The 18,006-nt window shown below is 36.1% G+C and overlaps 1 protein-coding gene across 1 annotated transcript; it reads left to right on the top strand.

The window, feature by feature from the left end:
• Nucleotides 1-551: 551 nt before the first annotated feature.
• Nucleotides 552-17,457, top strand: LOC140244612 (synaptic vesicle 2-related protein-like). Its single transcript, XM_072324233.1, has 14 exons — nt 552-683; nt 2,699-2,793; nt 3,762-3,932; nt 5,105-5,229; nt 7,435-7,498; nt 8,464-8,589; nt 9,851-9,985; nt 10,464-10,540; nt 11,681-11,757; nt 12,711-12,809; nt 13,434-13,545; nt 15,083-15,164; nt 16,672-16,761; nt 17,313-17,457. The coding sequence occupies exons 1-14, from the start codon at nt 572-574 to the stop codon at nt 17,427-17,429; spliced, it is 1,482 nt and encodes a 493-aa protein (XP_072180334.1). The 5' UTR covers nt 552-571; the 3' UTR covers nt 17,430-17,457.
• Nucleotides 17,458-18,006: the final 549 nt, after the last annotated feature.

Here is an 18,006-nt window from a genome sequence, read left to right on the forward strand (position 1 = left end):
TCTGCCATTTTTACCTCTGCCATTTTTACCTCTGACATTTTTACCTCCGCCATTTTTACCTCTGCCATTTTTACCTGACATTTTTACCTCTGACATTTTTACCTGGCACCTAAGAGGTTACCCCCTGTTTAAAATATTAATAGCGAGTGTAGCAGCCTTCCAATCAACAAGAATGATAATACAGTGCACTATGTAAATATACTTGAGCTCGAATCTTTTGAAATCATAGAAGCGTGAGGATCTATTGAAATCACTGCAGGTTACGCTATGTAAGCGCAAAACGAAGTCCCAAGTGAATATAATCACGAAAGGACCTCGTACTAAGATCAGTTCTATATGTCATGTCATGTCATGTCATAGCTAATCGCATCTTTGTTTCAAAGTCGGTGAAACAAACAACGAATCAAGAAGACGACCGATAGTTTGATTCTCGCGTTATCGGACAACTCGCCCGTGGTTGGCGTGCACTCTGCCGCCGTCTGCTAGCTGCCCTTGTCTGCTGCAGTTCTCGTCGTCGTGCGGCAGTCGCTTGACAGTTCACTAGCCTGCCACGGGTGCAGCAATCAAAGAGATGGACGGTGATCTCGAATACTCGTCTGCTGCACAACTATCTCTCTCCAACGGAGATTCTGACTCAGACCATGAGACAGAACGGACACGGCTTCATAAGCCTGTCGACAACGGTAAGTTTTCTCTTCATACGCTTCTATCTCCCCCAACCCCCAACCACCCCCCCCCCCCCCTCAGCTCTCTTTCGTCAAGTTCGGCATACCAAGTTCATGGTAAATGCCGCGTAGCATAGCACCTTTGTACTGAGTACATTTTGTATATACACATATATTATCAGTCTGTTGGAGTCAAATTCCAAATCTATTTGCTTTTAATAATCGTTAATGCAAGTGAGTAATATGGGTTGAATGGAGAGGGAAACAATTGCACATAATGATATACAAGTATATACACACACACTCAAATACATGTATATTTTCATTCAGTATGTATTTACGAACACACATACACACACGTATATATTTATGTACATTATAATATGTGTGTGTTAATAATCACACACACACACTCACACACTCACACACACACACACACACACACACACACACGCACACACACACACACACACATACCTATATACAAACATAATAACACCATGCACTTATATACCTCAGTACACCCTAATAGAGGGATGATCACTTCAAGGGGTGAAAGCACGTAAGAGATTAGCGACTAGAATGCCCTATTCATTATACGTATATTGCATACCGCAACTTGGCGACGCCACCTGGATGGTTTCGCATTCAACGAGCTGGAATTTCTAGTATACGTATAGGATGGTGCTCGCTTGAGTACCATGATCTCAAAATCATGCGGTGTAGAATCCTATACCATACACTTGTTAACCACTAACCTGATCAAAAACAAGACCAAAAAACAAATGTTATGCCAATTATCTGTGAAGATGTTAAACTCATAATAATAATAATAATAATAATAATAATAATAATAATAATAATAATAATAATAATAATAATAATAATAATAATAATAATAATAATAATAATAATAATAATAGCTGGTTTTTATATAGCGCATTTCACACACACTTCAGGGTTTCAATGCGCTTTTACAGACTATTATTACCCCGGTCAACTGGATACATTATTTCCAACCAGCACTAACAGTGCTCATTCTCCACTCCCTGGGGAGCATTCCAGCCAGTCGCAGCCATTTTACAGGCGCGTACATGCTGATCAACCAACATAAGCTTTCTCATCCTGCCGGGTACCCATTTATACTCCTGGGTGGAGAGCAGCAATGTGGATAAAGTGCCTTGCTGAAGGGCAAACGTGTCGGGCTTGGCATGGGCTCGAACCCACGAACCATACCACGCTCACGAGCGCTCTTATCCACTCAGCCACGACACCTCCTCATAATGATTGTATGATCTCCATTCTCTCTACTCCACCTCTCTCATTTTACATTTTGTTTTCAATGATTATATTCTTTTGAAACTTTTGCTAGCAGCTGATATGCCTAACAAATGAGATGATTTTTGAACTTAGCCCTTTGAAAACTGCATAATCATGTCATCCAAAGCTTAAAAAGCCATTGTTAAGTCCAAACAAGGTAAGTCTATGCACAACTAAGAACAAAATTTAGAAAACATAATGACTTGCATGCTAGCATTCAAATATACCAGAATTTCCTTCATCCATTTAGCCAGCATAATATCTTTACCTTCCATTTTCCAGCTTACCGGCTAGATAGTTTTGACCTATGGTAAAAAAAAAAAAAAAAAAAAAAAAAATGGTCGGTGTATTCCGATAACTTTGTAAAACTGTGATTAATATCAAAAGGGTGCATTTTGGGTATTTTTTCAAGCGTTGTGTGTCTCGCGGCGAATTGCAGTTTCCATTTATTTGTAAGCTTACATATTTTATGCTGTATATTGTGTGTAGGATAAAGGTGTAAAGCTAATAAATTACATTTGTATGTTACTACCCGAAACGTTATATCAGAGCAAGTCAATGGAATATAAATTGTTCATGTTTGAATGTGCAACTATGGAAGAATAAAGATTATATTTCAAAGTGTATGTGTGTGTTTGTGTGTGTGTGTGTCAGTTTTGTCCTTTTGGCGCAATTAAATCATACATTTTCTTTTTTTCGAAATGATCTTACAGATGATGAGGAAGTTTTTACCGTGGAAGAAGCAGTGGATGCCCTCGGATTTGGCTGGTTCCAGATCAGAGTTTGCTTTATTGTGGGCTTCCATGGAGTGAGTAATGATTATGCTTTGTAATGATGATGAGGATGATACCACTGTATCTACCATACCATTCCTATACTACTACTACCACCACCACCACCTGTAGGTCCTATACTACTACTATACACTTCTACTACATAGGACTATACTACTTCTGCTGTTGTTGCTGTTGCTGTATAGGGCCCTCTGGCAGAACAGTGGCAACACTGAAGAGGCTACCCTGGATAAAGAAGACATTATTATTGTTATTTATGATAATAATGATAATAATGATAATAATAATAATAATAATAATAATAATAATAATAATAATAATAATAATTATTATTATTATTATTATTATTATTATTATTATTATTATTATTATTATTATTATTATTATCATTATTATTATTATTATCATTATTATCATTATCATCACCATCATATTACTACTGTAGTACAACCACTCATAACCAGAATAATGATGCTTTGATAATTTTGTAGAGATGACACTTGCAACAGCAATAATAGTCATTAAAACATTGCCTACGATTATTCTCACCTTTTCTCTATCACATAATCTCCTTCTTGCTCAACTTCTCCAGCATTTGGCTGATCAGTCCTAGTCTGTTTGTCACATTATCTTTATGGTAATCAGGCGAGGTTTTAGATCAAATGAGTTGGAATGTCGGAATCATGTACAAAGGAGCAGATTGATATTACTGTTTATAAGCTGTTATTTTCGCGTACAGATAGTTTCACGAATGAGGATGTTGCGTACATTTTCCCGAGATGTTGTTTTCGCGAATTGACGCCGACGCTATCCTAAATTCATTATTACAATATATCGCCAGGCAATAATTTAACGTGTTGTTAAATTCGCGATCCAAGCTGTGATTCGCGAAATTTAACCCTCGCGAAAATAACAGCTTTTTTTCATAGATGATTGACAGTATGAGCTAAATCTCTCTGTCTCATTTTCTTGTTTTGTGCAGATGGCCGATGCATTCGAGATCATGCTGGTCAGTGTCCTCTCGGACAAGCTGAGGTGTGAGTGGAGGTTGTCGTCATGGCAACAAGCCATGATGACCACGGTGATCTTCGGGGGCTACTTCCTCAGCGCTCCCGTTTGGGGTGCTCTGGCCGACAAGTTCGGCCGACGTGGTGTAAGTTTTTGCGCCACATACATTATGGGTTACAGCTTGTCATACTCTGCCCACTACAAATATACCTTTGATGAATAGACATTTTACTTGCTTGGGTTTTGTTTATTCTTTGAAAGGTGAAAAATTCGATGCATGAGAAACAACAAAGTAGTATAAGTATGTACCATTGTGCCTCTAAAATCCTCCCAATCCTCCCGATTGATAGGAGGATGGTTATTCCGTTATTACGTAATAGTAGTAGTGTGTCATCGAGAAGAATGTTGAGATAGACATGGATCTGTAGGTCCATGAGATAGATAACAAGTTTGCAATGTACGGGTTTTTTTTTTTTGTGTGTGCAATGAGTTTCGTAATTGACATACATTGTACTTCAATAATTTAGGAAGGGAACGCATGCTCTTATTACACTTTCTTTTCCATTTGTTAGTAATTGCCGTGTTGTGGCTAACATTCGACAGCTGTGTTTTATATTGATTTCTACTATTTTTAGAGAGAGAGAGAGAGGGAGTACTGTTTACATTAAGCATAATTATGTCTATACAGATCCTCCAATAATCAATCTCTCTCTCTCTCTTGCAAATATTACTATTTAGGAAAAAAAGGCCGGAATAATCTGAGGGAGTATTATGCAGACTATTATATTCATGCATTGTATATCTCTGCTGTATTCATCAAGGACTGTAGTCCATTCGTTACTACTCAGAAAATGGAAAAGGGTTCGTTGATCCAAATATTATTGTAGCGTTATTCCGAAGGTTCGTGTGTCCGAAAATGAAATAAGTTTCTTTTTTTTTCGGATAAAGGTTCGTTAATCCGAAAATGAAATAAGGTTTGTTATTCCGAAGGTTCTCAAGCCGAAAATGAAATAACGTCCGTTCGAAGGTTCGTATGATCCGAAAATGAAAAGAAGCGGCGTACTAACGCACGTTCGGAATTACGAACCTTACTTCGTTTTCGGATTAACGCATATCCTCGTAATGACGACCCTTCGGAATAACAGACTATATCTATTACATGAGTAAGGCAGTGTTATCACATTTGACTATGGTCACACACATTGTTTAGTCTCGGTAACTTTTATGGTTTCTTGTTGTTTGTTTGTTTGTTTGTTTATCTGTTTGTTTAGTTTTCTTGTCATCAATAATTTTTACCCTGTCTCTGATCTTCCCAAGACGCTTGGATTGTGTTCCTTCCTTGTGTTCTATTTTGGACTTCTGAGCTCCTTCTCACCCACCTTCACGTGGCTCCTGATCCTTCGAGGACTGGTCGGCACGTCACTAGGGGGCGCTTCACAAGGGTATAAAATTTAAACCATCACCCTATCATGATTATATATTATCATAAAGTCAATGCTGATAATTTACCGATAACTGCATGCAAGAGGAAAGAAACGTACTGGACTGTGCATCACTCCTAAATGTACACTTTGTTTGTACATGTAGGCCTGTGTATTATCAACTGATTATTCACGTGATTCTGATATACCATAATATGGGTCACAAGGTGTTAGAATACAATAGACATGAAAGCCGTTTCAGTTTTTCACACCATTTGTGGCATGCAAAAGTATGTCATTATGGTCAGGGACGGGAAGAATCATGGACCAAATTAGATACTAAAATTGCCAATTCTGCCATGTAGGTAAACTACTGTGGTGTGAATTCGCCTCATAACTTAACCCCACCACAACAAAGAAAGTCTGATTTGATTATAGTGTTTTGATGCCCCTGCACTTCGTGCTCAAGGTAAAGGTCAATGGTCAGGGTCAAAATCTTCAAATTTAACTATTTTCCCATATTTCTTCAATGCCAGAAGGTATTTTCCAAAAAAAAAAAAATCAGTGTATACCTAACAAACATTCTGTAGGAAAAAGGTTAAGTGAAAATGCTAAACCTTTTTTTTTTTTCATATCTCGGAAATGGCTCAAGGTGACTTCGTGAAACTAATGCATACTAAGATGATAGTATTGCCTTTCAATGACACTCTTGCGTAGGGAAGTGTTTGGTCATGAGTCAGAGGGCAAGGGTCAAAGGTCAGGTTTAAATGCTAAAATTATTCCACTTATTTCTAAAATTACATTTATTTCCTCCATTCCTTGGAAATAACTTAACATGCAATTCACTGTCTCACAATGATTTTGTAGGGAAGAATTATACTGTAGGCCATGGTGGCTAAGGTCAAGCAAATATGCATACATTTCATTATTTTTCAATATCTTGCATTTGACCCATCTTTTTTTTTTTATATATTACCTTGATTGAAGAACGTTGTTGGCCATTGGATCAAAGGGCAAGAGTAATGGATCAAGTGCTCAAATTCTTGAATACTTGCTCTCTGAAACAAGTTTGCCATCCAACAAAATTTGGTGGAAAGAATGTTTAACCATTCAACGCATTTGATATTATGCGATCAAATATGTCATTTCAATTTCTTGCCAGTCATACTGTCGTCTCACGTTGAAGATGTACTACAGACCTATCGGGATGATAATACGATGATATAGTTGAGGCATATCAGTCGCCATAAGAACTTTTCTTGTTTGTTTGTTTGTTTGTTTGTTGTTTGTTTGTTTGTTTTGGGTTTTGTTTGTTTGTTTGTTTGTTGTTGTGTTGTTGTTGTTTTTTTTTTTGGGGGGGGGGTTAAGATTCAGTGTCGTGTTAGTGAGTGATGAGTGAATGTCTTGACGGGATGATAATTAACTGCAATCCAATCAATGTAAGTTCCTCGTTATACACTGCCATTATCATGTGTTTTAGTACTCTGTTTATACACTTATCCGGCCCTTGTGTTTCAAAGGAAGTGAGTGAACTTTACACATTATATATTTCACACACAGGAAATTTTGCGTCTGTGCGTGATGAGCAATGTGTGTATGGGGGGTGGGGCGGGGGGCATGGATGTGAAATATAGGCCTATAATACCCGATTGACATTGACAGGTGTTGCTTGCACCTGTTGCATGCGTTTCACAGCTATATCTATTCATGTTTCTATAATCATATCTATGGAATAAAAATGACAAAGTGTAGGGCCTACCTCCATAATACAGATATCTCTTCGTAAGTGAATCAATAGCCAGCCATGCAGTTCAACTAACCGCTCAATTTCGGATAAAAACATGACAAATTTTCGACACCCTATATATCTTAGTCACAGACTATACACAAAGTAAAAAACAAACAAACAAACAAGAAGATTGGAAACAATCAGGAACAAAACATATGTGGTCCCTTTCTCCCATTCTCTCTCTCTTTCTTTCCCTCTTTTATCTCTTTTTATTGTATTTTATAGCTATCGATCTCTGTCTCTCTCTCTCTGTATTACATTTATTTATTCATTTATTTACCTATTTATATATCCACATGTATCAGTAACCTAACACATAGTTCATATTAGAACTACACATCTTTTTTTTTTTTTTGCTTACCATTGGTATTGTTTATTCTGTTGTATTACTTATTCAAACTTAGTTATTGCTCTCTCTCTCTCTCTCTTTCCCACAGGTTTACTATTTTAGCTGAATTATTGCCTTCCAAAACAAGAGGTCTGTGTCTTGTATTTCTTACAGTGAGTAATAAACATTGTTCTATATACACTTGTACATGGTATTGTATTACATTGTGTCCTGTTCTAGATTGTCTAAAGCTGTTTAAAGATTGAAAAGAATGGTGATATTTGCCAGCTTTAATTTTGATTTCTTGAAAAACATCAATAATCGAGTGTTGAGTCCTCACACATGATCTCGTTTTATAGCTGCGATAGTATTTTCTTCTTTGTTCATGTGGCGTGATTAGTAATCACAGTCACAAGAGTGTGTTCACGAAAAAGACTTGGGTCCCGTTTCATTAAAAAAAAAGAAAGTTGATTTGATAACAATTTTTGCTGGAATGGCAATTGTCATGGTAATAACAAGAATCCAGCTTCCTGATTGCCTGTTGCTATTGAAAGTTGCCATTCCAGCAAGAGTTGCTATCCTAACATCTTTTATGAAATGGGGCCCAAATGTCGCCGTTGCTTTATTATTCGCACTTACCCCTACACTGCATTATTTATTTTTTTCAACAAGGATAATGTGTTATGACCGATATCATATTCACAGATAAAACACGTTCAATGTAAACATTCTGAAACTTTTTTTTTTAATTGTCCAGACTTGGAAATACGATTTCTCAATTTTTGTTCAATATTTAATGGTCTCTTAACGTCGAATAACTATTGAGTAGAGTATCCATTATAATAAAAAATGACACAGGAGAGAAAGTATCCGAAAGTTGAGTACTATGTCTATGTGGCATTGTACAAAGAAAGTGAAATAACAAGACTGTGAAAATTAACGTGTTCTGTGATTGTGACTAAGCAGTTATTGTGGAACCTTATTCATATTTGAAAGACAATTTACTGAATCAAACAATTACCAGCAGGTATATGAGAAATTGTTCAAACATTTCAATATTATACGAGTGTGCGAGAGACCAGACAATGATCGATATCATATATATATATATATATATAAATAATTATTTTTCTACTAGGTGTTCTGGATCGTTGGAATCTGTCTCCAGGTGATTCTTACCCTCATCATTATGCCAACGCTGGGCTGGCGCTATCTCATGTTCTTCTCTTCGTTCCCTCTCCTCATATTTCTCCTGCTCATGAAGGTATGGATGCCCACCTTGATGTCACGTACGCGTGGTTGAAGTATGTTCAAATTACGTTAGTAACTTAAAGAAGAAATCATTCCCCAAAATGAATAATCTTTAAAGAAAAAGAAATATATTCCGTATACAGAATGATACAGAAATGACAAAATCGGATAAGAAATAAGAGAGATATGATATTTTGAAATTTCACATATTTTTTTTTTCGGAAAACATTTCTTGACCAGTCCTTCTGAGCAAGATGATGATGTCATATCCTCACAATTTTTCATGTATGTTATATATCAAATTCGGAAAATGATTGTCTTTAGCTAATTCAAGTAAAACCATGTTCCCGTACCAAGATATATTTATATTGTTATTTTTAATTTTGTATGGTTTTAAGACATGTAAGACAAGTTTTGTATTCATTCAGCTGAAATATGAGATTTTTTTTTTAGTCAATTCTGTATATGAAATGATTAAGAAATTGAGAGAGCTTGACGTCGTCAACTTGCTGATTTGAATATTCACCAGGACTGGTCAAAAGTGTTTACCGGAAAAAATATGTGAATTTTCAAAGTATCATATCTTCCTTATTTCTTATCCATTTTTTTTTTTCATTTTTATATCGTTATGTGGGAAATTTTTCTTTCTTTCTTTCGAAGTTGATTCATTTTGGGGGTAGATTTTCTCTTTAAGAGAGTATCTCATTTGCTTGGAGACTATACTGATAGTTGGAGACTTGGTGGCGATAATAGAATCTATATAACTGATCGCGGAGTCGTCTCCGCGACGTCTCTGCGACGTCTCCTGGAGACTCTATTGGCTTGCTCTCCGGGGAGTCGCGAGAGATTCGAACAAGTCCGATTATTTTATTCCGGAGAATTTTTTTTCCAGTCTCCAGCTAGTCTCAGAGAATCCTCAGCGAAGTCACCGCAACCTTGCGGAGAGCCATGACCCCATAATCCCTAAGCTAGCTTTATATCAAATGGAGTAAAAATCAGATGAACAAAGTTTTAGAGAATTCATCAAATTTGAACCTATGTTTAAGCACACACACACACACACACACACACACACACACACACACACACACACACACACACACACAAAGTTATATGCAGAACTGTAAGTTTCAGTTAACCTCGGTAGCATTAGTTGCGACTATACACATTCAAATCTGAGTAGAAAAGTAGAAAAGTTGGCAAACTTTTGATATGTTTGATTGTTGTTTGTTTGTTTGGTTTGTTGTTGTCGTTGTGTTGTTGTTTTTTTTCAGTATCTACCTGAGAGTGTCCTGTATCAGCAGACCATAGGTGACTTTCACGGTGCCATGGCAACACTCCGCCTGATCTCATCACTGAACAAGAGACCATTGCCTCGGGGTCATTTGTGCAGAAATGTCAGAGAATGGGTGAGGCATATACCAATGACATTTTGATGCAATCGGCTATAATTGGATGGTACCATTGGAGTTGTACTATGATACAGAACATAGGTCTAAGGGGAAAAAGTTGAAGAAGGATAGGCCCATGCATGCGCTATGTAATATGCTGATTTACAGCCATAATCATATATTACACCATGTATACATGTTCCATGACTTACTGATTGATAGTAATAGAGACTCATCATCCTTCATCCATTGGTATATTGGTTTGATTTTGTGTTATTTTTTTTTTGTCATTTTGGTCCATGAAAAATGGCAAACCATAATGTTTCTTTCAAATTTAAATCATCATGCTGAAGATTGTATCAGAAAGTGTGTTCGATCTTCTCTACCTAGTCATAAAAAAGAATAATAAGATCTTTTATTGCTTTTAATAATGAGTATTTATAGTTTTTCTTGTTTATTTGTTGCTTTTTGTTGTTTTTGTGGGTTTTTTTTTTAGAAACCCAAAGGATCATTACCAGAACTCTTCAAAACGAGAACCTTGGCAATAACTTCGTCCCTTCTATTGATAATATGGTGAGCACTATCAAAGTTGTAATGGATTAATGTCTGTGGGGGTTGCGCTCAATTTGTCTTTCAGATGCATGTCACGTGTTCGACACCCACGAACCCACGAATCATATAGCCCACGAATCTTATTGCCCACGAGTCATACAGCCCATGAGTTCTACACTAAGCAAACAAGGCCCACGAGACCGACACATTATGCCCCGTGTTGTAATGTCGAACTCCTGTGCTGTTTTTTCCCATAGTGTCGAACACATTGGGTCTCATTTGCCTTTATAGCGTCGAACTCATGGGCTGTATGACTCATGAACTTTTTTTTTTCAATGTCGAACTCATGGACTGTATAACTCGTGGGCTATAAGATTCGTGGGCTATATGATTCGTGGGTGTCGAACACGTGAACAACTATTGAGATGACCCAGTGTGCCAGCATAATTATACAGTATAGTTCCATTCATAATCGGACGCGCTACACTATACCACAATCTGCATCCCATCTACTTGCAGACTGAAAAAAAAAATAGTGCTATAGTTTTGGACTTTTATGTTAATCTGCTACCTCCTGATCTTCCAAAGACAGAACATTTGTCTTCGTGGAGTACACGTCAGATTTCTTGCTTTCGGATATCGACAGTAAGGGACGATGATTGTATGTTGATATCTATTGTGTCTGCATCGGAGATCAAAAGTTACAATAATTGTTTACACTGGAATATGACCTTCGTACCCAAAAGTGCCTTATGTTTTTTGATAGCTTCTTAATCTGCTCTACTGGGAACTCTTTAACAAAAAATAGCTATGCTCAGGGTGAATAAAGTTCGTCGTGTTGGATAATTACAAAGTTTAGGCTATTATATAGAATAAACACTTTATAAAGGTGTGATCGAAGAAAAAGCCATAACAGTGACACGTCACAAAGTCAGAAGAAGTTTGCATTCTTTTACAACGATGTTTACGTTTAACGTAACTCTTGGCCATGCAATTCATGATACTGCTTATAGTGATCAACAATCAAAATATATAAGACAATGTTTTGATAATTATTCGTCGGTCATATCAATTTGGCCATTTTAAATGCAAGATATGTTATTTATTTTCCTCATTTCCCAAGGAATTGGATTATGTTTTCTTATCCATGAATTCTTTCAGGTTTTGTAATGCTTTTCTGTATTACGGAATGGTGCTGCTTGCCACGGAAATCTTCTCTTCTGGCAATACATGTGCCTGTGAGTATGCGGTGCATAATACTGCTTGACATTTTTTTAATACTTATAATTATGTCTCTGTCTTGTGTAAAGCAAAATTGAATGGTTATACTCCAATGCACACTCGTTATAACGAACACAAAATTCTCGTTACAACTTAGTAAAAATCCAAATCCCAAGATAACTGTCTGTATGAATAAATTCTCTATACATTTATTTTGTTCGGCTTTAACGAAATTTCGATATAGCGAAAGAAAACTGTCGCTCCCGATGACTTTGTTATAACTAGAGTCGCCGATAATACAGTGTATATTAGTCATTCTGATGATTCTCATTATGATGCTAGTTATTATCAGCATTGATACATAAATGGTTTTCTGTAACAATATGTACAATATACAATGAACAGATCCTTCATGCAGTTTCTGCAAGTTTGCATTCTTGTATCAATTTGTATTTGCCATTCAATAATGTTCCTGCATCATGCCCCAAAAAGCCCAAACGTATAATGATAGGAATATTTAGTGATAATAATAATTATTATCATAATAATCATTGTCGTAACCACTATATCGTGGTCACTAGCATTGTCATAATCAGTGATAATCATTATTGATATCATTATCACTATCACTTTTATGATCGTTATCAATATTGTTGTTACTATAATCACTTATTTTGTTTCGCTATTGTTTTGTTTTGTTTTGTTGTTGCTCTATTGATGTTAGTAACTGTGCATTAAGTTATACATAATCATTAAAAAAAAGAAACGTTTCCACAAGTGCACTAGTGATGGTTGCAAATATTAGACTACAAAGAGATTTAGTGGGAAAATAAGGAAATGCAAAACAACACATCAATCTTTTAACTCCATCTTAAGTTAACTCACATCAATTCTGATTAGTGGCGCTTACCTTTGCTCCGAGCAATGCATAATTTCAGTTTCTAATAGAAATCGATTGTTTCACTTTCAGCTGAGCCTGCACCGGAAATTGAATGTTTTGCAGCGTGTAAATCGCTAGATGTTTCTGGCTATGTTCACGTGCTAGAGACTTCCTTTGCAGAATTTCCCGGTAAGAAGATGCTTCTGAAATGTGCACATAATTATCTATTAAATCCTCCCAGTCTATGATGTCTCCACTGAACGCTATTGGTCAAGGTCACATCTATGCAAATTAGATGAGATGTTGATATCCTCATCTCGCATACTACGTATAGTTGTAATAATTACTTAGCATTAGTGTGGGATGCCGTTTTTTTAGGAAGAGGATAGAGTTGGTAGTTGTGTTGAAACTCAAGACGAGTTCTTAAACTTGCACATCATGGACTTATCTTAGTTTCCTTTTTGTTTGACTAATTTTTTATCCTTTTATCTTAAGATCTCATTTGAACATAGATGAGAGTTTGTTGGAGCACTATCAAGCTTAAACTAATAAGGTCCAGTGTTCAAATCCTGCCCGATGCAGTCTATCTTTTACAAGACATATTTTTCCCTACAATGTTCCCCTCGAACAAGGTGTATAATAAATGCCTACGTGGAAATACTGGGTGGTAGCAATGGAATGATGCTCTTGTAGAACAGTGGCAACACTGAATAGACTACCCTATATATATAAGATTATCATATTGTTGTCAAAATATGAATCATTCCCACAATTTTTGAATGTATTTTTTTTTTGTCCGTTTTTATCTCCCAGGAGTGCTGATTACTTTCGTTATCATCGAAGTTTTAGGGAGGAGGAAAACTATGGCTCTTCAAATGGGGGCAGCTGGTCTCTTTACATTCCTTTTACTTATATGCACAACCAGGTAAAGTTTGTTTGTGTGATTGGGGTGCACGTCACGAGACCGACACCCATGAGTCATACAGCCCACGAGTCATACAGCTCACAAGTCATACAGCCCATTGGTTCGACACTATTCAAAAGCCAAGAAGGTCCACGAGACCGACACATTAAGCCTCGTATTGTATCTGTCGAACTCGTGGGCTGATTTTACCGAGTGTCGAACTCATGGGCTTTATTTGCCTATAGTGTCGAACTCATGGGCTGTATGACTCGTGAGCTGTATGACTCATGGACCTGTTTTCATTGTCGAACTAGTGGGCTGTATGACTCGTGGGTGTTGGTCTAATGGGATGACCCCGTCTAATTGTATGTTTGTGTTTTTGCTTGATGTGTGTTTGTGATGTGGTCATTATAATTGACATGAATACTTTTATACAAACACGGGTTCGTTTCATTAAACTTATGAGAGACTTCATGATATGGATTTCACACTTTGAAAGTGTTTCATAGCCACATGACCATTTTCAAAGTAACCTGTATATGTTAAGACTTTTATGTAATGAATTTATGAAACAGACCCCATGCAGGTATATATGAAGAGGTTGCAACCAAAAGGCGCTAAATCCATTAAAACATGATGGATTTAGCGCCTTTTGGAAGCAAGCTCTTCTTATATATATATATATATATATATATATATATATATATATATATATATATATATTATATATATATTATATATATATGTATATGTATATATATATAATATATATATTATATATATATTATATATATATAATATTATATATATATATATATATGTATATAACGCATGAGGTTTACTCCTTTAACACTCTAGAGATATCAAAATGGAAATACCACGATGGACCAACAATTCATGACATTTCAGGCGCATATATTACTGTCTATGTATTACTTCTATAGCTCTAAAGTAATCTCCAAATTCATGAATTCTTGTGTCGAGTCGTTTTCTATTACAACTAATTGCCAATCCACCCTGTACATCAAAGTAAATAAGCAGCTATTAATATTTTAATTAGAAATAGTCCCAATAAAAAAAAAATCATGTGCATACATTGGGCTTCTTGGGTTGGAATCTAATCAACGATACTTCCAAAACACTGAATAATCGGTGCTTATTTAAGTCAATGTAGAGAAACTTTTCAGTTGGTTGAATAGAAACAACTCGACTCAAGCATTCATGAATACGATAAATACACACTTATGCACGCTGCTATAAAGAATAAAAGTGTTATTAAGAAAAAAAAAACCCACCCCCCCCCAAAAAAAAAAAAAACCAACAACAACCGAAATCCACCCCCCACAAAAAAAAAACAAAAAAAAAAAACAACCCAACAATAACATTGGCAAAGTGGGAGTCAATGGGCTATATTGTTGTAAAGCAAGCTAAAACTGAAACTATATCATCATAGACAGTGTAGGGAGTGTAGGTTCATTTCTATGTTTATGTTTTCTTCTATATCTTTATTTCTATGTAATCTATTTTTTCTTCCTCTATTGCGACACTTTCTTTGCAGCGGGGCTCAGACATTCTTCATATTTGTAGTGCGAGGTATGATTTCAGGGGCTTTCCAAGCTTTGTATGTTTACACACCGGAGGTGAGCAAATATATAATATTTATTTCATTCATTTTTATACTTTTGATTAATATTTATTTTATTCATTATTCATATCACTCTCTCCTATTCTATGAGTATAATGATCTTTTGTTTATAACCAGTTCCCATGGAAGGTCAGGGGAATAATTCGCATCCACAGTAACTATAATGTGATGAAGAAAGGATATGTTATACGCAATCACAAATCTCAAATCTTGCGACAGGGTTGGAGATTCTATTTACTCGTTTTTGTGTTGTGTGTATGTGTTTGTGTATCTATGTGCTTATCTCACTTTGCAGGGCTATATGAACAGCTCTCTCTCTCTCTCTCTCAATATATACATATTTACCGAAAATTGGTACAGTGAAAAGTTAAAGAACATTACATTTGATGAAAAAAAAAAGAACCAGTAAGTTAGCAAGCAGGCTAGTCGAGGCCAGTCCTTTTCAATACCATTTATACATATATTGCGTATTTGCAATGTTTACAGAAGTACTGTTATACATACAGGTGTTTTGTTTTTGTTTTTGTTTTTTGATCTGTTAAACATTATTCGATATATTTTTCATTAAATACATTTTTTTCTTTAATGATTTGCGAACAGGCGTTACGTGAATTTATATTCTTTAGACCTCATGGAAAACCTCTCCAAATCATCCCCTACTCGCATAAAAATATACGTGACATGGATTGTTTACCAATTTCAGATTTGATTTTTGCTGGTTCATAATTAATAATTGTTGGGGTTGTTTGTCTTGTATCGTAACCATACTCAATTTTAAACAGTAATCACACACATCGTGCGGCAAATTTTTATGAATTAGGTCAAACATTACCGATCTAATCACAAATTGGTATAATCTGTGAACATCTAGCATTTGTAAACTATGAAATAAAGGGCCAGTATGCTCTTTCCGTCCGTTGAAGCAGATCGCACGCACTAATTTTTTGTTACAACAAAAAATACAAATTCTAGATATGAATGCTAAAGCATTTGATTTCTTTCTCTGCCGAAGGGATCAGTAAATAACACCCATAACTTCCTTTTACGGGGAAAAATTGTTGCATCTCTTCAGTTATTGATGTAAAGATTTTGCTTTTTCTCTTCAAACTAAATTCAAAGACGGAAATACAGGACAGACCGAGTTGTGGTGCAAGCCACTGGGGGAATTCTGAAGGGATGATGTAATAATCAATTCTAAGCTGCAATGTGATCCACGTCACTATTTTGTTAAAAACGTTTGAAAGTTGACAATAGTACACTCTCCTAATTTTGTTGCAAATCTTAATTAATATTTTACTGTTTTACCCGTCTGATTTTCATCTTTTGTGATTAATATCCTTTTTCTTTTTACATGAAGTCAAATGAATGTCCCCTTGAAAATAATTTACTGTGAAAAGATAATGAAAATCGCTTTTATGTCATTTGTGCGATGATGTAATAATCGATTCGGGGGTTGAACGGGTGATTGACCCTTTGCTGTGTTTACCGTATGACACTGGCAGGTCTTTCCTACTCACGTGAGGTCTTTGAGTCTCGGAGTGTGCGTTGCAGCGTCACGCCTTGGTGCCATAGTCACACCGTTTGTCGCCCAGGTTGGTGATTGGCTTATTTAAAAGAAATATTGCAGATTTAGACGGCTGATTACATCGGTCATGATTGTTATAATAGTGTGTGATGATATAAATTAATTGTTATACAAAACTATACAAAACGCAGCTGCACGCATTTTTGTCAACCAAACGCAGTCACGTTATACCCCTATCTGCAATCATGAGTTTTCATTGGTCGCCTGTAATGGGTTTAAAATAGGTTTAAAATACTTCTTCTGGTTTACAATGCCATTGAGTGAACAGCTCCTGATTGCAATGCATGCTTGTTTCGTCGTTACCAACCCACACAAACTCTTCGATCCTCAAACTCTGGTTTCTTACATTATCTGTCGATTTTTTTTTTTTTATTATTATTAGTACCAGTTGTTGGGAAAACAAAAGAAACAATTCTCATATTCTCATGTGTCATATACTTTTTACGCTGTGATATGCACAATGTGTCAGAATATGCGTCCCTGTTCTTGGGTTATACACCTTATCGATTCTGTCTGTCTGTTGGTCTTTTCCACAAACTGAAAAAAAAAATCATGTAGGTGATGATGAAGAATTCTTCAACGATGGCAATCTGTGTCTATGCTGGCTTCGCGCTGCTCGCTGGTGTTGTGTCTGCGATTCTTCCCCTGGAAACGGCGGGAAAAGTACTTCATTAGTAAAACCTGTCGTCTGCCGGAATGAAGATTGCAACTAGAAATGTCGCTATGGCGACTGGTATGCCTCCGCCATAATGCATGATTCTCCTAATAGGTCTAGATAGTACATGTGGACAATGTGTGATTACATTTTCACAAAATTGGTAAAATATTAAAATGACAAGTTTGTCACAAATGTGTTGAATGTTCACCTTGACCTAGGTTTAATTGGATGAACAGGAGAGCATGTATTTGGGGATTTCAGGACTTTAACTTGACTCTGACCCATTCATACATTTATGCATTGAGTAATTTTCAAGGTATGGAGAAAAAGTGCAATTTCTGTATTGAATAGTAAATTGTTACCATTTTCATCTGGCCTTTGACCCTAAATTCCTAAGATAATCACTGTCAGGCAGAACATGCATAAATATGTAGTACGTTTCAAGATAACCTGAGCCACTTCTGAGATGTGGAGGAAAAACTTAGTTCAGCACTTTCCCTTGATCTTTGACCTTTTGACCTTTGAGGCAAAAACAAAAGAAAGAAAAAAAAAACTTTCCAGAGAATCTCTATTAGGTTATACATGCATACACCA

Source organism: Diadema setosum, chromosome 21 (assembly GCF_964275005.1).
Source record: "Diadema setosum chromosome 21, eeDiaSeto1, whole genome shotgun sequence".
Lineage (NCBI taxonomy): Eukaryota > Metazoa > Echinodermata > Echinoidea > Diadematoida > Diadematidae > Diadema > Diadema setosum.

What these genes read in the sequence shown, in the direction of transcription:
- LOC140244612 (XM_072324233.1), top strand. Translation starts at nt 572, where the DNA reads ATGGACGGTGATCTCGAATACTCGTCTGCTGCACAACTATCTCTCTCC. An exon ending in TCATAAGCCTGTCGACAACG is followed by an intron (nt 684 to 2,698) that starts GTAAGTTTTCTC and finishes ATGATCTTACAG; the next exon opens with ATGATGAGGAAGTTTTTACC. An exon ending in TTACTTATATGCACAACCAG is followed by an intron (nt 13,546 to 15,082) that starts GTAAAGTTTGTT and finishes CTTTCTTTGCAG; the next exon opens with CGGGGCTCAGACATTCTTCA.